The sequence below is a fragment of the Pseudorca crassidens genome, chromosome 10 (genome assembly GCF_039906515.1).
Source record: "Pseudorca crassidens isolate mPseCra1 chromosome 10, mPseCra1.hap1, whole genome shotgun sequence".
In the NCBI taxonomy this organism is placed as follows: Eukaryota; Metazoa; Chordata; class Mammalia; order Artiodactyla; family Delphinidae; genus Pseudorca; species Pseudorca crassidens.
The window spans coordinates 13,899,917-13,923,676 of record NC_090305.1 but is presented as its reverse complement, the minus strand read 5'-3'; the positions used below and the strand labels follow the sequence as shown (position 1 = coordinate 13,923,676).

The window sequence follows — 23,760 nt, the reverse complement described above, 5'->3', positions numbered from 1 at the left end:
GCGGGTCCGGGGGCGGGTCCAATAGCAGGGCTGAGCCTGGGGCTTAGGGACTCAGCCGGTGAGGCCCGCGGCAGCGCCAGAACCAGCAGCAGGCGACGGAGAGCGCACAAGGTAGGCTCCGCCGGGTGCAGAGAGGGTGCGATGACCAATGGGACGTTTGCTAGGTGTGAGTGTGTGATCGGATTCCGGAACGGGGCGTCCCAGCCATCCGCGCCCTGAAATGGGCTCAGGGAGCCGAGTGGGAACGGGGAATAACGAGATCAGGTAGTGAATGATCTTTCTGAGTCCATGGTTAAAGTGACCCCAAAGCATTGTCGGGTATTGTTGATTTTAAGAAAAGAGAAGTACTTCCCGGGACAGTGAGGGGAACTGGGGTGCTGTAAATATTGTCTTGCTCCATGGTAATTGCATAGGTTGTATGCATGTATAAAAATTCACTGAGCCATACTCTTAAAATTTGTGCACTTTAGGGAAGTTATTCTTCAATTTACCAAAATTTTAAAATAAATCTAAAGCAGAAACATGCTTTTTGAAAAGGTGAGGAGGAAACCAGTCTTGGGAGTCCACCCAAGGAGAACTTGGGCGACCAAACTAGCACATCTGCTATTTCTGTGTATGGGTAAGAATGATTGTGAAATTTGCCTTTTCTGATTCTTATAATTTTGCACTTGTATCTTGCTTGTAGAAAGAAACTTTTTATTTCCCCAGAAAAGGATGTGGACAAGTTAAGTACAGGTTGAGAAGCTATGAGAACACCTAAGAAGTGATTAAGTTATATTCATGATGTTAAGTTATATTTCAAGTTTGTGTGAGAGGGGTAGAGTTGAACAATTCCAGGCTGCCCTGGCTTAGTGATAAAATTATGCTTCCCTTTTGTTTTAAGTAGAGAACTGTTTATGAAGGCTCAAGTTCAGGTTCCAAAGTTTCTGGCTGAATGTGGAAATGGGAAAACTGCAACTTTCTTTTGCTTTTCTGTACCCAATACATCAGATACTTCCCTCTGACCTCTCAGAAAACCCTGAGCATCACCTCTTGACATCATCAGGGCCTTGCAAAAGCCATTTGTTAACAAAAGTTTGCTGGGAAGTGAATTTGTGTTCCCAATTCCAAGAGAGGTGCCTTCTCCTTAAATCCTAAGCACACTGAAGCCAAGTTTTGCCATAAAGGGAACTTTTCCTTGAATAACTGCTTTTCCATGAATAATGATTCATGGATGAATCATTAAATTAACTCCACCAAGAATAGCCTGCTAGTGTAATCCAAACTAAATTAGTTTCACTAATGACTCAAAGGATATGTTACAGCTATTGTGTTGTATCGTCCTCACATGACAAATTTCACGTTGAAAGGACAGACATTTTCCTCATACCTTCAGGTAGATTTGCAGTTATGTTCACATGTCCTTTTTCCTCAGTTCCCTTTGTAAAAGGGGGAAAAAAAAGGAACAAAGAATGTTGCTCATCAACCAGTTATACTAAGGGTTAAAACACAACCCCCTGCAGAGGGTGATGTACCCCAGGCGATTTAGGACTTCAGGAGGGAAAATAAGGGTGAGGCATTCTGGGTTTTGTATAAATGGCCCCTAGATAGCATGCCTCAGGGAGAATTTCAATGGCCCCAGATTCTTGCATCTTCTTGTACATAGAAATCACTAAAATCATTCACTTGAGGTATCTGTTCTTTGTGATTAAAAGTAATCTTTTGGGCTTCCCTGGTGGCGTAGTGGTTGAGAGTCCGCCTGCCGATGCAGGGGACACGGGTTCGTGCCCCGGTCCGGGAAGATCCCACATGCCACGGAGCGGCTAGGTCCGTGAGCCATGGCCGCTGAGCCTGCGCGTCCGGAGCCTGTTGCTCCGCAACAGGAGAGGCCACAACAGTGAGAGGCCCGCGTACCGCAAAAAAAACACAAAAAAACAACAACAAAACAAAGCAAAAAGTAATCTTTTACCAAAATGTATGCTAGACTACATGTTTTTCCTAGTCAAAAAAAAAAAATCTTATACATGTGGAACATATATATTTGGAGCAGTTCCTCAGAGGTATCTGAAAGGCTCTCTCCCAGGCTATCATCCTCAGTAAGGTCCCCGAATAAAATTGAAACTCACAACTCTTATGTTGTGTGTTTTTCTTTAGGTCAACGCCTTTGTGTGCATTTTCCCATACCAAAAAAAAAAGCTATAAGAAAATTATTTGAAAATGCAAACTTGTAGGGTAGAGATGGGATATTGAATCTGTGCATCTACTTTTGCTTCCTCCTGAAACTCCACCAAAACAACAGTAGGATTTTTAAAGACATAAAGGGAAGACAGAAGAAAAGATAAAAGCAATAAAAATTTGAAACTAGAAAGCAGATGGACGAGTGATAAAGGATTTTGCAGACTGAAGAAAGCTAAATTCTAAACCAGCAATGGGGAAAGCCAATGAGCAATCCTATTTGCATTATAGAATCCCCCAATGCTCAGGAATTAGCGGCACCAGGTACCTCAGGGAGATGGAAGGGTATGGTTGAAATTAGGAGGATTGCTTGAAATTCTGGTTCCTAAAAGGCTAAGTCCGCAGATCCCTTTCCCAATTCCCTGCAACCAAGTATCTCTTCTTCACCACACCAGCAGACTTTGGGGGGTTTATTCCCTGGAGAGGGTACAGTCTTTGGACTGGGAAGATACAGTTCACAGTTGGGGGTGGGAGTACCATACTGAAAATATGGGGATTAATTGAACACAGGCAAACTGAATGCTGGGGCCCTTTCCCACTTTTATCCTTTTCTCGTGTGAGTATAGAACCATAGTCCCAAGGACTCAAACTTTCAACGGGAATTGGGAAGTCCATCTATGGAAAGTCTGATGAGTCCAAAGAGAATAAAGATAATGACATCTAAGTTTCCAAATAATATTTATTCATATTATCCTACAGAGAAGCTTACAGACAATAAGCCCCATCCACAAACTTAAACTTATAATCAGCTTTTTGGTATTTACTCTTAAATGTGAGTAGATAATAAGAATTGCTAGGAATTTGAGGACAGTCACTAGTTTGAAAGATAGAAAACAAAACCAACAGAAAAAAATGACTCAGTAACAGACCATGCAGGTAAATAAGAGAAAATATTATATACATTCTATACATGAAGTAACAACAAAATAAAATGAAAAGAGAACATCAGAAACAAAAAGGAGCTCTTGAGAATTAAAGACTTGAGAGCAGAAAAGAAAAACTAAATAGCAAGGTAGAAAGATAAAAATAAGGTGGGCTGTCAGAAAATAGGACAAAACGATGAAGAGTTGGAAAATAGAAAAAAATATGAGAAATTTAGAGCATTGGGTCAAGAGCTTCTACAACCATAAAAAGGGGTCCGAGAAAGAGAAATAGAAAAAAAGGACCAAAATCATCATCTGAATAATTCAAGAATTTTTCCATAATTGAAGGATATGAGCTTCCAGATTAAAAGAAGTCAGCCAGATGGATGAAAGCAGACCCAGGGTAAGGCATAGAATTACGAAATTGCAAAAACTAAGGGGCAAAGAAAAGCTTTGAGAGAGAGAAAAATATTGGCCACATGGAAAATATCAAGATCCAAATGTCTTTGAATTTAAGCAGTAACGCTACAAGCTAGATGACAAGGGAATGATTTCTTCAGAATTGTGAGAGAAAATGTTTTCTAACTAAGAATTCTTACCCAGCAAAACTATACATCGAGGATGGGGAATAAATAGTGTGGAGACATTTTCTACATGCAAAATTGCCAAAAGCCTTTTCTCCCATGCACTCTTTCTCAGAAAGCTGCCAAAGGTTGTATTTTACCAATATAAGGGTGGTAACCAAAGAAAAGGAAAATAGCCAATAGAGGAAACAGGAGATTCATCAAAAGATAAGAAGGAAGGCTCCAGGATGGTGGTAGATAAAGATCGCAGAAGGCTAACTGTGTGCCAGGAGAAGACAGCATCCAGGTCAGAAGGCTATTCTCTGAGATGACATTGATAGGATATCTGATAAGCGAAGAGATTGAGAGTGTATTGACAGGAGATTGGGAGAACTTAGAGTTGAATTAGTAATAAATATATTGTAATTTTATAAATGAAAAAGCCAGATAGTTATTAACTACAGAATAAAAAGTTGTACAGGAAAGGAAAAGTAATCATAGAATTCTATATGGCTTACCTGTGAATAGTATTTACCTAGTCCTAATAATGTGAACTTGAAATGTTTAATCACGAATATGCTATATCTATATGGAAAGGATGGGAAAAATGAGAAGGTGGTGTGTGTGTGTTGGGAAGTTGAAAGAGGACTAAATGCTTATTTTTCTAGATGCTTCCTAGAAATAAAAAATTAAGAAGATACAAAATAAGCATGCTATTTGAGTTATATTTTGAGTTATATTTCAAGATTCAGCTAAAAGAGTTAAAGATGTTTGTCTCATTGGAAATGGGGACTGCTGCTTTCATAGCTCTGTTGAACTCTGAATTGTGTGCATTATAACATTGATTAAAAAAATAAGAAGTAAACATTAAAGGAAATTTTAAAAATTGAAGAGTGAGATGCTAGGAAAGATTCTAAGCTTACAAAAGTTATAATGCCTGTTTTTTTTTTTTTGCCCTGTCTCTTTTTTTTAAACTTAAATTCTTTTACTCTAAGATGTAATTCAATTTATTTAAAGATCTTTCCTAATGTGTATTATGAGATATGCCTCTACCATCAGATTCACTGAAAAGTAATTTTTTGTATAGCTTTTCCGTGAATATTGAAATATTTTTAAATAAGCCATACTGCTGGGACTTCCCTGGTAGCACAGTGGTTAAGAATCCGCCTGCCAATGCAGGGGACACGGGTTCAAGCCCTGATCTGGAAGATCCCACATGCCGCGGAGCAACTAAGCCCATGTGCCACAACTACTGAGCCTGCGCTCTAGGACCCGCGAGCCACAACTACTGAAGCCCGCGCGCCTAGAGCCCGTGCTCCGCAACAAGAGAAGCCACTGCAGTGAGAAGCCCGTGCACCGCAACGAAGAGTAGCCCCCGCTCGCTGCAACTAGAGAAAGCCCGCGCACAGCAACGAAGAACAAACACAGCCATAAATAAATAAATAAATAAATAAATAAAATAAAAGCTGTACTGCTGAGAATAATAGGTTTTTTCTTCATTCATCAATAGAATTGAAATGCACTTAAGTGACAACCTTGCAAACATTTTCCACTTAGGCATTGGAGACATTTGTTTCTGAGTCAAAGCTATCTACAAAACCATGGCTAATACAAGAGCAGTACTTGATGCTGAAGAGTACCCCAACACTGAGGTACAGAAAAACCGAGTGCTAACTCTGGAAGAATGGCAAGAGAAGTGGGTGAATCACAAAATTGCATTTCACCAAGAACGAGGACATCAGTAAGAAATGTTTACGTTTCTTTATATCAAATGTTGGTCTATAACAGAAATGCTCTATCAGAAACTGACTTTGGAAATAGAAATAATAATATAGATATCCATTATTTGATTTTAAGATGCACATTTTTAGATGTTCACATTGGAGCATCTCTGAAATCAGGATGCATCTGTGGCATGTCATAGGTGAATTGGTAGTGATATTTCTTCTCATGGAGTATAAGTAATGGTGTGACTTACAGTTGATGACATCTTAGATTTATGAAATATGTCTTTTTTTTAATCCCCTATAACATTTATTTGTTGGGCATACATGTTTATACATACGCAGATGCTCAGGTTATATTAATGCTGGCATCTCTTTATGCTGAAAAGTGGTGGTGTTCTGACTTTGCTTTCCAATAACATGTGTTCAAATGTTAAAGTATTATCTATATGGTAGAAGAAGAGAAGTTGAGAGAAATTAATCAGTGAGCTGAATGCTAAGCAATGTAATAGTAGTAGTAGTAGTGGGCTTTGAAGCAGCAGCAATAAAGATGGGTCAGTGCTGAGTAAAGTGGTCGTGACAGATGTTCCTTCTTCCAGGCAGCCACCCTGACTGCCCAGGGGACATCATTATTATTATTACATTTGCACACTAAGTAATAGTTGGGGTATCATCCTAGAACCATTGTATGAGTTATCTCTGTCATGTAGCTGGCCTTAGAAGACACACACACACACGTATACATTTTCAAAACATATCAAACAAGGAAAAATTAATTTTTTATGTTTAATTACTAATCAAGAAAGCCCCAGGTTTGAGTCACATTAACTGCTTGCCAGTTACCTGACTGAGCAAGTTGCTTAACCTTCCTGTTTCTTCATGTATAAACTGGAGATTTTAATGAATAATGTTACCTACTTCATAAAGTTGTTGGGAAATATTAAGTGAGGTAATACATGAAATGTACTTAGCATTGTAAAATTGTAGTCCTTTCCTCTGTGTCTTGGGCTAATTAAAACAAACAATTTTTTTTTTCTCCCCAGGCTATTAAAGAAGCATTTGGATACTTTTCTTAAAGGCGCGAAAGAACTGAGGGTATTTTTTCCTCTTTGTGGAAAAGCAGTTGAGATGAAATGGTATGAACAGATAAGCATGAACGTACTTTCTTGTCTTGATGATAAACACTTTGGGTGAATAATAGGATATAAGTTTAAAAAATTCCATTCTCAGGAAATGCACAGGGATTCTATATTTTTAGTAGACTAATACTGATGGGTTCATAGAGGTAATACTCTCAAACAGGAAGACAGTGCAGAAACAGAGGGGAGAACTAGTCTTTCTGTATTGAGTTTCTAAGCAAAAGAATTAGTCTACAACCAAAGTGGTGGGGGAGGCAAAGGATGGGACCAGCCTTCCCTCTTAAATTTCCTTCATCTTTGTGGTGGTTTAGTTTTTGTAGGTGGTTTTGGAATGTAACTAAGTTAATTTTAGGTATTTTAAATAGAGGTGGACAGAAAAGCTCAAAATGAATTACAGCTTTTTGGCAAAACCGTGTATAGTCCACAGTTCAGCTCAATTCTCCCGCCCCTCTACGAGCACATAGGAGGTTTTGTTTTCATGAATCATTGCTAATAAAATCAGTGATAAAGAAAGTATTTCTTGTGAGTAATTCTCTCTTGTGAGAATTCATTTTAATTCACAAGCCACTGTCACTATGGGTTACCGTAAAGTCACAAACCTGGCAATCGTTTCCTATACAGAATTTGTTGTAATGATAATGTACGGAGGCTATCGTACATGCCAAGACATAAGCTTGTATAAGCTTGAACGTTGAGAACTTTGATCGTCAAGCAGGAAAGAAAAATAAAATATATGAAAATGATTAGTAAATGAAAAATATAGTAACTTAAAAATGCTCTCTGCCCTACATAAATACAGGTGGGCAAACTACAGAACATGTGTGCATTGGGAGTGGATTTCTGAGCGGGGATGGTGGCATTTTTGCAGCCAGCCCCCTGCTCCCTCAACTTGTAGCTGAGAGCATTTGTGAGTGGCTGCTGTGGCTTAAGATTCTTGGGTGGCCACGAAATTGAGAACATTATATCCTAACCAACTCACTGAAGCAGAAGAAAGAATTACTTTGCAAACTACCTGCAAGAAAAACATTAACTCTATGAGCAGATTGTCATTTTGCTGTGTCATAAGTGATAACAATCTAGTTCTAGCAGAGGCTTTGATACAAGGTTAGAAAATGGTATTATGAAACAGCCAATTAAATGTGATTGTTGAAGATTTAGGGTCTAAAGTCCTTTGTAATAAAAATGCCAGAACTAAGCTACTGTAATTGTATAAAAGTTATTATATTAGAGGATTTTTCACTTAGGTAACAAATTTGTATATTAAGGTCTATACAGATATCAGATGTGAATAGATAAACTATGAGCTGAAGCCCAAAAGCATTAACATAAAATGTTGAAGACATTTCCTTAGGTTTTGGGTTTCTTTTAGGACAATATATTCCAGTAGAATCCAGCCTATGCCAGTCTATAGTAGGCTATGGTTCATTTTTCCATATATTGAGTAGAAGTAAAAATCCATGCAGCTGGTTTGGGTAACTTTTTTGTTTATATTTTATAACTTCAAAAAATGTATGGAGAATAAAAAAAAATATTCCATGTATGTTAACTTACAAATTTCCCAGGAAATGTGAAAGACAAGTTATTAATATGTATGTTTTAGAACTATAAACAGTTCATGTTCTGACCACATTTTTGAAAGTGTGTCCTCTTGTGTAGGGAATAGGTACCATCAGTTCTGCTATTATTCAATTGTTTTGAAAATGCTAATTGCATTCTAACTCCACTAATACATTAAGGAACAATTTGAGCATGGTTTGAATTTCACATCTGCTTATATGTAATTTTGTCTGCAAGAAACATGAGGTGAAACACCCAGCTCTACTAAACCGTGTACAAATAGACAAAATGCACCCATGCACAAACCTCAACTATCTCCCCGATACCTCAGTTCACCTCGGTGTGCTGTGAGCCACTTGCTCCCATCCACAGCCAGTGTTGGAACTTTCCACGGCTGCCAATAATCCCCCTTCCGTTACTTTACAATAACTTGAAAGCTGCAGCCCTTCCAACGCCTACAAGTCTACAAGTAAACTTCAGGTCTCTCTCAAGGTAGAGTGCCATGTTGTAGTATTTATATATTTTGTAACCATTTAACATGTAAAACTGTGCCACCATGTCTATTAGGTTCTTGTCTTTTTTCTTTTTAATGTGGCACTAAGTTTTTTCTTCTTAAGTACTATTTAATCCATTTTATTTCTAAAGACTGTTTAATTACATATTACTGAGAAAATCCTGATTCACAGAGATGAGTTATGGCAAATGTGCAGCAGCTTTTTCTTAAAAAAAAAAAAAAAAACCTTTTTAAAAATTAAGGTATAATTGACATACAACATTATGTTAGTTTTAGGTGTACGGTATGATTTGATATTTGTATATACATATATTGTGAAATGATCACCCTAATAAATCTAGTTAATCAATACATAGTTACAGAACTACATAGTGTTGTGTGTGATAAGAACTTTTAAAATCTACTCTCTTAGCAACTTTCAAATATGCAATACAATGCTACTAACTATAGTTACCGTGTTGTACATTACATCCCCATGACCTATTTATTTTATAACTGAAAATTTGTACCTTTTGACTTCCTTCACCCATTTCACCCATTGCTCACCCCCAGCCTCTGGCAACTGCCAATCTGGTCTCTGTATCTATGAGCCTGTTTCTGGTTTTTGTTTTCTTTTGATTCCACATATAAGTGAGATTAGAAGCTGTTTGTCTGTTTCTGACTCATTTCACTTAGCATAATGCCCTCAGAGTCCATCCATGTTGTCATAAATGGCAAGATTTCAATTGTTTATGGCTGAATATACTCCATTAGGACAAAGCTGTTTAATGTGTACTCCAACCCCCATTTTCCCCATAAGCCTCATGATTTTTACTGCATGATTTTGCATGGTGTGTGATTTTTAAAAATGCATATGTTGGGCTTCCCTGATGGAGCAGTGGTTGAGAGTCCACCTGCCGATGCAGGAGACATGGGTTCGTGCCCCGGTCTGGGAAGATCCCACATGCCGCAGGGCGGCTGGGCCCGTGAGCCATGGCTGCTGAGCCCGCGCGTCTGGAGCCTGTGCTCCGCAATGGGAGACGCCACGGCAGTGAGAGGCCCGCGTACCGCAAAAAAAAAAAAAAAGCATATGTTGCATAACTGACTTATGTGTTTATTTAATGTAACATAAAATCAATACTGTACCTGGGTATTTGTGCCACTAGTGCTGTTTTCTTTGAAGTCTAAGATCCCAAGACTGAATTCTGTAATTATAAACCTTACCAGAAAAATACTGGTAAGCTTTTGCGTATGGTAATCAAATAAATTTTTGGATAGGGTTTAGTGTAAGTGGAAATTATAAGATTATTATAGAAATGGATGATAATGTTCTAGAGCCGAGTGCTCCAGTACGGTATCTACCAGCCCCATGTGGCTGTTTAAACTAAGTCACACGAGCCACGTCTCAGGGCTCAATAGCCTATGTGGTTAGTGGCTGCTGGATTGGACAACACAGGTATAGATTTTTCCATCATCACTGAAAGTTTTAATGGACAGAGCTGATTTAGAGAACTTGAAAAGCATATCTAATTCATAGGATGCTTTTAAATCAGAAACTCTTCCAGTCAAATCCATTTGTAGTAAATCAACATGTTAAGGTATAATTTTCCAAACTGTTAAATTTTTCCTAAGGTCATATAAATCATTTTTTCAGAATTCCGCATAGCATAAGGTTTGAGAACATATAGATCCACTTTCTGTGTATCTACATGTTCTGTGAAACGTTGTGAGTCTGAATTCAAATAAATCCCTTAAAATTAAGGAAAATGTATGCTTATTGGTACATATCCTTTTACTTAGTACTGTATTTGAAATAAAAATTTAAGTGTAATTATATGATTTTATGCAGGTTTGCAGACCGAGGACACAGTGTAGTTGGTGTGGAAATCAGTGAACTTGGGATACGGGAATTTTTTACGGAGCAGAATCTTTCTTACTCAGAAGAACAAATTATGGAAATTCCTGGAGCCAAAGTATTCAAGGTGTGTTTTGATTTTGGTAAATAGTTATTTCCATACCCCCAGAAGAAGGTTTTTCTCAGCATGAGTAAGTGAGGATACTATACAAGTGTCAGATGACCCCACTTTATCACCAGATTCACCTGGATATTATACAGTGTAAGGAGCATAAAAAGATAGACAGTAGCTAGGTGTGAACAAATATATATAAAAGCCAAGGTCAAAGCTTATTTGTCGTGATTTTGGTTTGGGTTTGTTTGATTTTTAATTTATAAACAGGTGTTTCTGAGAACCTGTCTTGTGCCACACCCTGCATAAGACACTGAAGAGATGAAAACACAGTCCCTGCCCTAAAGAATCGCTTACCTTAGGACAGAAGAGAAACAGAGGAGGCTGTTTGTCATACATGGAGCGAAGTGTAATGACACGGGGTATTAAGGGAACAGAGAGGAATGTTTCCTAACCCAGCCTGGGGGAGCTTCCTGAAGTGTGGTGACAGATAGGGCTAGGACAGGCAGAGAGTCAGGTCATCCAGTCCAGATGTCCTGTAAAGCTGGTACCTGAACGTGACACAGCCAGCTTTTCTTTTGTGACCGACCACCCTTGTGGCCTCAAGGGAAGGGCAGTAGCCTCCTGGCAAAGAGACCAGATAGGAGGTTGTGAGCAGTGGTCCAGGAAAGAGATCCTGAAGGGCTGCACCAGGAGAGCGACGGGGCACTTAGAGGAACAGATAGATTAAAATGATGTTTAGGGTGTCAAACTGGGAGGATTTAGTGATTAATTGAGTGGGAATCCAGGGGGTGGTGAGTTCACATTTCCAGCTCAGATGACTGGTTGGATAGCAGAGAATAAAGGAGAAGCAAGTTGAAGAGCAGAGAAAATGAGTTTTGTTCTGGCGGTGAGTTTAAAAGACCTGTGGCGTGATGAAGGGATAACTGGCAAACGTCTCTGAAGCATGCGCCAAGCATTTGGGCTGGAAATGATAGATTTGGGAGTTGTCCTCCTCCTGTGACCAGAATGATCCAGTGGAACTGCTTCGCTAGCTTGGGGTAGTAATGTGGAAATAAACAGAGACCACCCAAATGAGAACAAGCAGAGGCTGTCAATTCAGAGGGAGTCGCCAATTGAATTTGTCAGAGGCTCAAAGCCTGGCAGGGGGGTAGGAGAGCTTTCTAGAGAAAAATGCGAAGGCTTCTGGCGCTGTTGGCTAACTAGAAGTGGCATCCCTTGTGATTGGTTTGGGAAGCGTATTTGATTTTGAGCTAGAAGAGAGGCGTAGGGGTGGAGGGGAGGCGTAAAAATCAGGGAGGCTGGCAGTCATTGACCACGTCCTGCAAGGCTGTGGTTAGGCTTCCCTGGCTAGTTGGTGCAGAGGTTATGGGTCCGAGCTCTTACCAGATGTGGTCTGGCCACCATCCGTCTGTACATTCGGTCTCTCGCAAAGCACTCTCTTTTCTAAATATTGAAATTAATTGCTCAGGTCATTAGGAAACTTGAGAGGACTTTATTTTACAGCTTCCTCCCACTCCATTCTGAGATCATCTAAGAATTGCTGTTTGCTCAGTCCGGAGAGGCTAGTCCTCTTCCAGACTCCTTGGAGGAAGTGGTTCTCAGCCCTGGTGGCACATTTGAAATTATCTGTGGATCTTTTAAAATTCCTAGTGCCAAGGCCTTGCCTCCAGCTAATTCAGTCAGAACCTCTAGAGATGGGGCCTGGCATCAGGTCTATTTAAAGCTCCTGGGGGATTCCAGTCTGCAGCCAAGGTTAAGATTCACGGGCTGTTTCCCTGCCTCCAGACCCCTTCCTCTCAGGGCTGACCCCCACTGTGCTTCCAGACTGGTCTTCAAAGACCCGCCCACCTCTGTTGCACCTTATTTCAGAATAAAATCCAACATTTTCACATCCTGAAGTACATCTCCTACCCTGCTCCTCCCCCCACCTCCCAGACTTCTCACCTCCCACACCCGTGATGTCAGCAGATGCATCCAGCCAGTTCTTCCGCCACCTTTTGTTCCGCCTTTCCTGGTGCTCGGGCAGTGAGTTCCCTGCTCTGTCTGCTCTGTTCCCACAGTCCTGGGCACACAACCAGAACAGTACAGCCCATTCTGTGCCGTGATGGTTCTTTGTTCCCGCACCTCTCTGCTCCACCAGGCTGTCCTCACTGGGGTCAGAGACTGTCAAATTCACTGCAGTATCTAGAACTTGGGCTAGTCCTGTCTACAAGGTGCTCAGGAAATAAATGCTCATCAGTCAGTGAATGAAAGAGAGGACACTGGGGAGTCAATACAACTGCACTTTTCAGGAGTAACTTTTTTTTTTTTTTTTTTGCGGTACGCGGGCCTCTCACTGTTGTGGCCTCTCCCGTTGCGGAGCACAGGCTCCGGACGCGCAGGCTCAGTGGCCATGGCTCACGGGCCCAGCCGCTCTGCGGCATGTGGGATCTTCCCAGACCGGGGCACGAACCCGTGTCCCCTGCATCGGCAGGCGGACTCTCAACCACTGCGCCACCAGGGAAGCCCTTCATGAGTAACTTTTAAAATGTCTGTCCTTTCTCTCTCAGTCTGCCTGGTAATTGATTGATGTGTATACTTGTCATTAGGGGGTCAAAATATTAGGATTTTGCTAAAGTAAACATTGCTAAAATATAACAAGCCCCAAAATGAGTAACAGTTAACTGATCTTCAGGATTAACCAATCTGATTTTCCTTTTTGGGTTGATCCAAAAGAACCCTATATAGGTTTTTAATTTTAAAAAGTCCCATTAAAAATTATTTTCAGTAAAATTGTGTTTTATTTTCAGTTAAAAAAATATTTGCATAGGTTGCAAGGTGCAGTAAGTGAGGGGGGAAAGATAGAGAGGAATTCACCAAAATGATTAAAATCACTGTGTTCAAAGGGTGGCATGCAGGGTTTTTCTTTATTCTATAAATTCTCTGCAGCATGGTCCATATTTATTTCAAAATTTAAAAAAAAATTTATATTTTTTATAGATTAGTGTTTTTTAAAAATATGTTATTTATTTATTTGGCTGCGTTGGGTCTTAGTTGCGGCATGCAGGATCTTTAGTTGCAGCACATGAACTCTTAGTTGCGGCATGTGGGATCTAGTTCCCTGACCAGGGATTGAACCCAGGCCCCCTGCTCTGGGAGCGCGGAGTCTTAGCCACTGGACCACCAGGGAAGTCCCCCAAAAATAAAAATTTAAAGTAAGATGTCTAAAAAAATTGTTTGCCGTGAAATTATGTTCTTTATGTTTAATTACACATTCTTTCTCTACCACCCATGTGCTGCTTTGCCCCTCTTTTTTTTCCCTTGACCATTCAAGTACCTCCTAATTAAGTAGAATTTTTTTTTCTTGACTTTTTCATTGCAGAGTTCTTCAGGGAACATCTCATTGTACTGTTGCAGTCTTTTTGATCTTCCCAGGTAGGACTGATGTCTACCTCTGCACTTTTAAAACCTCGAGTGTTTGCTAGGCAATGCTGGGGTGGGCTGAGGGTCTTTTTATCACTCCCATTCCCTTGCGTAGCACCCATGAAGCACTGATTTGAGTCTCTGTTCTGCAGTTATTTTTAACTGCAGCCTGTATGTCTGCACACTTGATATCTTTGCCCTTGGGTAGCTGCTAGGCTCTGGAAAAATTATTAGGACCCTAGGAAGGTAGGGAAAAGGAGGGGAGAGCAAGAAAGTGTCTTCCACTTCACACCTGTGTCTGTAACAGAAATGCATTTCAGGGTGTGGACGGAGGTGAGAGCTCATCTCCTAAAAGTCCCTGATACCTGTTCCAGGGGCTGGGAGGAGAGTTGTCTCAAACTGTCCCTTGTTCCTCCTTTGTGCCCCCAAGTCCAAGCTGCTGCCACCAGCTCCTAGATCTAGGAGGAGATGGACAGCTACATACATACACACACACACACACACACACACACACACACACACACACACACACACACACACACACACACACACACACACACACCAGCATATCCCTAGAGACTCTGAGGAAAAGCAGATGTGAGATCCCAGTTCCTTAACAGCTGGTGAGGTTCTGACATGTGCCATGGGGAACACTATGTTGTTAAAGATTTTATTTTTCTTACATAAATTTTTTTATCTTTTTCTTTCTGGTAGAGCAAATATTGGCAAATTTGACAGAATTTGGGATAGAGGAGCATTAGTCGCTATTAATCCAGGTGATCGCAAACGGTTAGTGATTTGGCTCCTTTAATTATGTTGTTTTTTCCCCCTTTTTTAGCCTCCTTAATTTGCTATATTGTACTTTTTCTGGTTTCCAGAAGATTACTAGACTTCTGCTAGTTTGAAATAGCTTATTGTATTTGGAATTAGAAGACCTATATCCAATAGCATCTTGGTCTAAAAAGTATAGGATTTGGCCACGGGAACATGGGTGCAAGGCTTGTGGCTCTGTCACTTCTAAGCTGTATTGCCCTGGTCAAAGAATTCAACTTCTCTACACTTTAGTTTACTCCTCTGCAAAACTGTAATTTTCCTACTAATACCACCCTCACCACCTCCACTGAGAGTACCAGGTAATACTTGTTCACTCCTTGCCATGTGCCAGGCTTTCTTAAAATACCTTATGTGAAACAACACAATTTATCCACCAAGCAACCCTGTGAGGTATTATGCTATCATTATTCCCATTTTACAGATGAGGAAACTAAGGTCAAAGAGGTTAAGTTACTTGTCCAAAGTGCGGCAGCAAGTACGTGACAGAATTGAGATTAAAACCCAAGGACTTTGGCTTTAAAGTCGCGCCCATGACTAGGCCCCCTCACACGGTTGTTGTGGGAATGGAAAGAAATAACACGTGTAACAAGTGCCGTATTGACCCTAAATGACTGCTTAAATATTAGCTGCTATTGTATTAGAGCTTTTGGTCTAGATATTTTGGGTGACCATTCTTTTGTACCTGGTCTTATTAGAAAATAAAATTAAAATATGCGAAAGTATACTGAGTAAAATGTGACCCCTCCTGTGTACTTTCCAACCCAAATATCCTTCACAGCCTTACTTGGGTGTAACACATAAATACGGAATTACTTCGTTGTATGGAGGCAGACTCAACATATCAGCAAAAGGAAATTTCTCTTTTTAAAAATGAATTGTTTGGGACTTCCCTGGCAGTCCCAAACTGGTTAAGACTCCGAGCTTCCGTGGCAGGGGGCGCAGGGGGCGCAATACCTGGTTGGGGAACTAGGATCCCGCGTGCTGCACGCGGGCCAAAAAAAAAAGAATTGTGTGGTGAGTAAGGCTTGTTGCCAAACCTAATCTTATTTTAATTAGACATTGCCACATCCTCTTTTTTTTTTTAAAAGATTTAATTTTATTTATTTTTGGCTGCACTGGGTCTTCGTTGCTGCACAAGGGCTTTCTCTAGTTGTGGCGAGCGGGGGCTACTCTTTGTGGTGGTGCGCGGGCTTCTCCTTGCGGTGGCTTCTCTTGTTATGGTGCACGGGCTCTAGAGCTCAGGCTCAGTAGTTGTGGTGCACGGGCTTAGTTGCTCCATGGCATGTGGGATCTTCCCGGACCAGGGCTCGAACCCATGTCCCCTGCATTGGCAGGCGGATTCTTAACCACTGCATCACCAGGGAAGTTCCACATCCTCTTAATATATATTTTCCTCTGGTGATAATTCACACCCCTTTTTCCCTTTTCTTTCTGACACCTTCCTCCTTTCTCTCTTCTCTGGGACCCTCACCTTCCTCACATGCCTAGAAGTCATCATTCCCGGAGGGACCATCCTCAGCACGGCTGTGCTGTCCTCTCTCCTGTACTTGCTCCTTCAAAGATTGCTTCAGTTCTCCTATTACTTTCGTTCTGGTATTCAACAAATACACATTAAGTTCCTACTATGTCTAAATACACATGATGTTGGGGAAATAACTGAACAAGTCGCGCATGGTATTGGCCCTTGCTGTTTCTGTATTTCCAGCTCTGTTCTTTCTCCTAAACACCCACATCCCATATCCAGTGTCTGCTCGGCATTTCCCTGTGACATCAGTGTCCGTCATCAACTCAAAAGTACCACCTGTGACTTCTGCGTCTCCATAAAACACCACATTTATACACGAAACTCAGTTCTGCTGAGTCTCTAAGATCGTAGGTGTTCCCCGCTTCCTAAGGTTGTCTACCCTCTTCCTCGAGGTTAGTCTCTCTGCAGGCTTTGGTTGCGTCACTCAGATCCCCAAGGCAGTGGGGAGCAAACCCGAAATCACAAAGCTCACTCTATAGACCGTGCACCTTGTGTTCAGTTATTTCTCCACCATCTGGCTTAATTTTTATAGATAATGATATCATCTGGCATAATAATAAATATAAATATATGTATATAAAATTTTAGCACATAGTAGGAGCTTAATAAATATTTGTTGAGTAAATGAGTGAAAACAAACCTGACTCAAAGCAAGGAAAATATACTGTTTCCCACCAGCCACCACTGCCTCCTCTCTCCTAGAAATAAAGGCCATCTAAGTGGCCTCTGAACTGTTTAGTTCATGGTAAGAAAGAGTCATGAGGCCCCTCCAGAGCTCTTGGAGAATCTAGTTCTAGTTTGGTCACAGACTCTGTCTTCCTGGTCCCCCTCTTCTCTTTCCTCCCCTTCCAGGCATATGTGTGTGTGTGTGTGTGTGTGTGTGTGTGTGTGTGTGTGTGTCTTGTCACAGCCCCAAGAATGCCTTGGCCTTTGTTTCCGGAATAACTGCTTATTTTGAGCCATTAGGAAGATAAATGACTTTATCTTAGCATTTACAGTACTTAGTACTTTTTCCCAGTCCTGCTGAGATTACATATGGGCGAGAACGGATGTGGTTTCTGCTGTGACTCTCAGGTTTCTTGCCTACCATCAATCATACCTCTCATTTTTCTGAATTTTTGAGGCTGGTGGACAGAGAAAGTCCGCATTCCAAGAGGAAGGATGCCTGTGAGTCCTCTGAAACCCTGCCAAACCTGTCTGACCGATCACTTCATGGGGACAGCAAGTCCCTCCTTTCTTAAGAAGAAGAATCTAAAGTTAAAAAGTAAAGGTTTCTGCTCAGAAGTTTGCTTAGGTCTGATTCTTTCACTTGCAAGGAAGAGTGACCAGCCCAAGCCAGCTCAGGGAGTTTATGTTGAGGATGCTAACGGAATAAGCTACCGACCCGAGCATTTACCACGTACCAGGCAGTGTTCTAAGCACTTTATGTGTGTGCACTCATGGAATTCTCACAACCACCTGTGAGTTGGTTACTAGTTTTATCCCCATTTTACAGATGAGAAAACTGAGGCACAGAGAGGTTAAGACTTTGTCAAGCTTACATAGCCCGTAAGTGGAGGGGCTGGACTTTGAGCTCAGGGACCTTGCAGAGTCCGTACTCCTAACCCCCATGCAGGACAGCCTCCCTGATTTCTCCCAGGGCTCCGGACAGGGATGGCAGCACAGCCGGGCCCCATGGAAAGAGCCAAGGCTCCTCACTCAGAGCTGTGCAGCTCGTCCACCTCTATCTGTCTGTCTGTTTCTCATGGCCTCTTACCTCCCTGTGCATGCCTCCTCTGCCCTCCTGCCTCAGCACTCAGCTTCCTCTGCTCCAGCCTCCACCCAGCACAGAAACTCCAGCGTTTGGTCCAATGACCACAGCGAACTAGCAGCTCCTCTTTGGATCTCTTAACTCAGTTTCCCAGTGGAGTCATCTGATTGGTCCAACTTGTCATTCTGTACCAGACCCAGGTCTGGCTCCTGGTCTGTCTGCTGATGGGCCCTGTTAGGGCAGGTCCCCACTCTGAACCCATCAGACACGGCTGGGAAGTGGCATCACCTGCTCCTCAGGACACCTACTCCAAAGGATAGTTGCCGTAGCACTCAGGGTTTATGCCACCCGTGCAGAACTGTAATGTCATAGTACCTTGAATTTTGGCTTGTTTATTAGTCTTATCTCTCTCCAACTAAAGAGAGGAAAGGGACTGTGTTTTGTACCTCTTACCCGTGCCCCCGCTGATGACCCCGTCATCCAGAATATTTGTTAAGCTGCAGCATCCCAGGCCCCACAGCAAACCTACTGACTCAGTCTTGGGATGAATGAAGCTCGAGCGTCTCTTCTCCCAGCAGGTGCCCAGGTAATCGTGATACCAGCCTGGTCTAGGAACCACTGCCCCAAAGCTGGCAGTGCTTCGGGAAATATATGTTCAAAGCTGATGGGCCTCCGGGGACCACATCACGTTGGAAGGAGCCTCTGTTCTGCTTAATTTGACATCTTCTGGTCTGATGGGCTCCAGAGCCAGGCCTCCTTTGGATTCCCATCCTTCGCTATTTCCCAGCTTAGGCAGGTAACGTCATTTGCTGAGCCCATTTATAGCTTTTTAGAATGAGAATCTACTTCATGTGATTTTTTAGGAGAGTTAAACTCAGTAATAGAGATGAAAGGAAAAGCTGGCTTCCCTCCCTGCCTCTCGTTCTTTGTAAAGAAATGTAACACATGCCTTTCAATGTTCTTTTCAGCTATGCAGATATAATGTTGTCCCTAACAAGAACTGGGTTTCAGTACCTCTTGTCTGTTTTTTCTTACGATCCAACTAAACATGCAGGTAAAGTTTCTTGTCCTTTTTTCCAGTTGCCTTGTTTCGTGATTTAACTCTATGACTTGGATAGCATTATTTTCTCCTGTGAGGCATACTGCTGATACACACGCAGTCTGTGTCATCCATGGTGGTGGGGATGGGATGTATTGGGCTGACGCCTACAAATACATCCTCATAGGAGGATGGGGTGAGACGTGGACGTGGGGAGGTAGGGGTGTGCAGGAAAATCTCTAAACTATTGCTGTTTTTAATTTCTGGAACTTTATAATTTATTGCATTTAAAATATAACTGTATTTGTTTTGAACGTGTAGAAGGGATGTTTTCTTCTGGATTCATTTAAATGTGTTTGAACATTAAAGCCTGACCTTTTTTCTTTTAACATCTTTATTGGAGTATAATTGCTTTACAATGGCGTGTTAGTTTCTGCTTTATAACAAAGTGAATCAGCTATACCTATACATATATCCCCATATCTCCTCCCTCTTGCGTCTCCCTCCCACCCTCCCTATCTCACCCCTCTAGGTGGTCACAGAGCACTGACCTGATCTCCCTGTGCTATGCGGCTGCTTCCCACTAGCTGTCTATTTTACGTTTGGTACTGTATATGTGTCCATGGCACTCTCTTACCTTGTCCCAGCTTACCTTTCCCCGTCGCTGTGTCCTCAAGTCCATTCTCTATGTCTGCGTCTTTATTCCTGTCCTGCCCCTAGGTTCTTCAGAACCATTTTTTTTTTTAGATTCCATATATATGGGTTAGCACACGGTATTTGTTTTTCTCTTTCTGACTTACTTCACTCTGTATGACAGTCTCTAGGTCCATCCATCTCACTACAAATAACTCAATTTCGTTCCTTTTTATGGCTGAGTAATATTCCATTGTATATATGTGCCACATCTTCTTTAACCATTCATCTGTCGCTGGACACTTAGGTTGCTTCCATGTCCTGGTATTGTAAATAGAGCTGCAGTGGACATTGTGGTACATGACTCTTTTTGAATTATGGTTTTCTCAGGGTATATGCCCAGTAGTAGGATTGCTGGGTCGTATGGTAGTTCTATTTTTAGTTTTATTAGGAACCTCCATACTGTTCTCCATAGTGGCTGTATCAATTTACATTCCCACCAACAGTGCAAGAAGGTTCCCTTTTCTCCACACCCTCTCCAGCATTTATTGTTTGTAGATTTTTTGATGATGGCCATTCATTCTGACTGGTGTGAGATGATATCTCATTGTGGTTTTTTTTTTTTGCTGTACGTGGGCCTCACTATTGTGGCCTGTCCTGTTGCGGAGCACAGGCTCCGGACGGGCAGGCTCAGCGGCCATGGCTCACGGGCACAGCCACTCTGCGGCGTGTGGGATCTTCCCGGACTGGAGCACAAACCCGTGTCCCTTACATCGGCAGGCAGACTCTCAACCACTGCGCCACCAGGGAAGCCCCTCATTGTGGTTTTGATTTGCATTTCTCTAATGATTAATGATGTGGAGCATTATTTCATGTGTTCGTTGGCAATCTGTATGTCTTCTTTGGAGAAATGTCTACTTAGGTCTTCTGCCCACTGTTGGATTGGGTTGTTTGTTTTTTTGATATTGAGCTGCCTGAGCTGCTTGTAAATTTTGGAGATTAATCCTTTGTCAGTTGCTTCATTTGCAAATATTTTCTCCCATTCTGAGGGTTGTCTTTTCATCTTGTTTATGGTTTCCTTTCCTGTGCAAAAGCTTTTAAGTTTCATTAGGTCCCATTTGTTGATTTTTGTTTTTATTTCCATTTCTCTAGGAGGTGGGTCAAAAAGGATCTTGCTGTGATTTATGTCATAGAGTGTTCTGCCTAGTGTTTTCCTCTAAGAGTTTTATAGTGTTTGGCCTTACATTTAGGTGTTTGGCCTTACATTTAGGTCTTTAATCCATTTTGAGTTTATTCTTGTGTATGGTGTTAGGGAGTGTTCTAATTTCATTCTTTTACATGTAGCTGTCCAGTTTTCCCCGCACCACTTATTGAAGAGGCTGTCTTTTCTCCATTGTATATTCTTGCCTCCTTTATCAAAATTAATGTGACCATATGGGCCTGGGTTTATCTCTGGGCTTTCTATACTGTTCCATTGATCTATATTTCTGTTTTTGTGCCAGTACCATATTGTCTTGATTACTGTAGCTTTGTAGTATAGTCTGAAGTCAGGGAGCCTGATTCCTCCAGCTCCGTTTTTCTTCCTCAAGGTTGTTTTGGCTATTTGGGGTCTTTTGTGTTTCCATACAAATTGTGAAATTGTTTGTTCTAGTTCTGTGAAAAATGCCAGCAGTAGTTTGATAGGGATTGCATTGAATCTGTAGATTGCTTTGGGTAGTAGAGTCATTTTCACAATGTTGATTCTTCCGATCAAAGAACATGGTATATCTCTCCATCTATTTGTATCATCTTTAATTTCTTTCATCAGTGTCTTATAGTTTTCTGCATACAGGTCTTTTGTCTCCTTACGTAGGTTTATTCCTAGGTATTTTATTCTTTTTGTTGCAAAGCCTGATCTTTAAGTCATGGCTTTTCAGGAAGAAGTGAAAACGAAGTACATACACCTTTAATTTGTAAAAATACCCTATTTGATTTTTAATTGAGCCTTTTTAAAAAAGTGCTTTGTGTTAGTATTATTTTTTTCTGTTTGAATAAGTCAGATCTTAAAAACTCATTAAAAGATGAGACCTAGTGTCCATAATTAAGTCTGGGACAATCAGATGGAAATAGAAAATAAGTAACAGGATGTCAGCTCTGTGAATGTGATGTAAGTTCCCTTCCTGAACAGTAGGCCTAAGGAAGGGCCTGTAGGAAGAAGATAGAACAGGCCTTGTCTGGGGTGGAGGCTAAGAATTCCCTTCTAGGAAGGGGCAGAAGCTATTTCTTCTAAAGTAAATGGCCCACAGAAAAGTGGGCAGAGTTTGTAGATTGAGGGTAAGTGCAGGAGTGGTAGAAAATCTCTACCCTGGAAGCAGGAAGCCCCAAGGAAATTTGTTCATGAACTCCACTCTGATTTTCCTGTTCCCAAGTTCCAGCTGACTCAGCCATCTCATGTAAGCTGGAGATGGGCAGCTAACATTACCAGTCCCCTCAGTAAGCCAGTCTTTGGTATCAGATGTGCAAAAGAAGCAGCAGAAGAACCTGTCACATCCTCACCTATTTGGATAATTGAGTTATGTATGGAATGTGTATACCAAGGTCATTGGAAATAAGCTGAGAAGTGGGCCCTGAGAATTTATTTTTCTTTACAATTAGATCTATTAGAATTTATTCTTCACCATGTTTCTCTTTTACTTAGGTCCACCATTTTACGTTCCAGATGCTGAAATTAGAACATTGTTTGGTAAGTTACAGACATGTGCTGTAACTTTTGAAATAAAGTCAACAGTTAACTGTTTTGAGCTATTAGCAAACTATTAATATCTAGAAGTATATAAAATTTAAAAGTCAGAAGCCAGTTAATTGGAGACTATTATATCCAAAAAAGGAACCCATCTCTGTAATAGGACTTTTTAGCTAAATGGTATGCTTATGTTAAAGACATCTGAATTCTTCTACAGAGATGGTATGTTTATTTTAGCTCTTAGGAGTTATAAGTGATAATAACAATTCAGAGTGCAGAAAATTTACCCTTAATATTTATTTCCCCATGTTCATTAAAAAGAAAGAAAAGATCTTCAGTACACACTCTTTTAAAAACCATCTGATATGTTTTTAGAACTGGTTGCATTCTTCATAAAGTTTTAACTTGTCACACTTTCTTTTTGTTTCAGGTTCAGTGTGCAATATTCATTGTCTGGAGAAGGTTGATGCTTTTGAAGAAGGACATAAAAGTTGGGGAATTGACTACATTATTGAAAAGTTATATCTATTTATAGAAAAGTAAATGAGACGTAAATAGAAGCAAGTAATATCAACATGTTTTTGAGCAATTGAAAATTGTGCTAAGGCATGAAAATATAATAGGTGACTTTTGGAAAAAAATTCTTCACAAATCACATCACAGATCTTTGCTCAAAAATGCTTATAACTTTTTAGGAAAAAAAACATGTACTTTGGAAAAGAGACTGATTGGGGGACGAAAGATTATACCTGTGTGTCTTACGTACAGATTGCAAGAATTTTTTACAATCAGCATGTATTACTTGTATAATTAAAGAATAAAAGAAAAATATAATGCATATAACTTAAATATAATAGACAGAAACATTGGCATTCTTTACGAAATTTAGAACCATTGAGTAAATGTAACACTTTAATGGGGTCCAAGGTAAAAGATAATGGTCTAAGACATTACATAAACATTAATTTTTACTGTAAACCCTCATATTGTACTCAATCCTAGCACTCCTTTTCACATTTTTTTCCTTATATAATTTTATATATGGCAGAATGAAGAAATAAACTTTTAAATTAATGAAATTAACCAATCTATATGGAAAAAATATTTTTCCCAAACTGTAAAAAGTATCTTTAAAAGTTGTTTTCTGTGTTTGGCAGTTTTTTGTTTCTCGTAATTTAATCTTGTTTAAATGATAGTCTTATGAAGTGCAGTGTACTTAGGGCTGGATTCATGTCTGTTCATTATGAAAGTTTAGATTCAAAACTTTTCAGTTTTTCATTAAAAATCACATTTTGATAAATCAGACATTCCTTTCTTACTGCACTACCTAAT

At 40.6% G+C, this 23,760-nt stretch overlaps 1 protein-coding gene across 6 annotated transcripts; it reads left to right on the top strand.

Moving 5' to 3' along the window:
* Positions 1-11: 11 nt before the first annotated feature.
* On the top strand, positions 12-23,728 carry TPMT (thiopurine S-methyltransferase). 6 transcript variants are annotated; one of them, XM_067752075.1, is made up of 9 exons: positions 12-111; positions 5,198-5,381; positions 6,408-6,500; positions 10,403-10,535; positions 13,885-13,937; positions 14,640-14,714; positions 19,003-19,088; positions 22,384-22,428; positions 22,859-23,728. In XM_067752075.1, exons 2-9 carry the CDS (start codon positions 5,242-5,244, stop codon positions 22,969-22,971), a joined length of 738 nt encoding a protein of 245 aa, XP_067608176.1. In that variant the 5' UTR covers positions 12-111; positions 5,198-5,241; the 3' UTR covers positions 22,972-23,728. The 6 variants fall into 6 exon arrangements, with proteins under 6 accessions (XP_067608176.1, XP_067608179.1, XP_067608178.1 ...); XM_067752076.1 differs by lacking the exon at positions 12-111 and adding an exon at positions 158-264; XM_067752078.1 differs by lacking the exon at positions 14,640-14,714.
* The last annotated feature ends 32 nt before the right edge of the window (positions 23,729-23,760 follow it).

What these genes read in the sequence shown, in the direction of transcription:
- TPMT (XM_067752075.1), top strand. Translation starts at nt 5,242, where the DNA reads ATGGCTAATACAAGAGCAGTACTTGATGCTGAAGAGTACCCCAACACT. An exon ending in AAAGCAGTTGAGATGAAATG is followed by an intron (nt 6,501 to 10,402) that starts GTATGAACAGAT and finishes GATTTTATGCAG; the next exon opens with GTTTGCAGACCGAGGACACA. An exon ending in AGTCTTTTTGATCTTCCCAG is followed by an intron (nt 13,938 to 14,639) that starts GTAGGACTGATG and finishes TCTTTCTGGTAG; the next exon opens with AGCAAATATTGGCAAATTTG.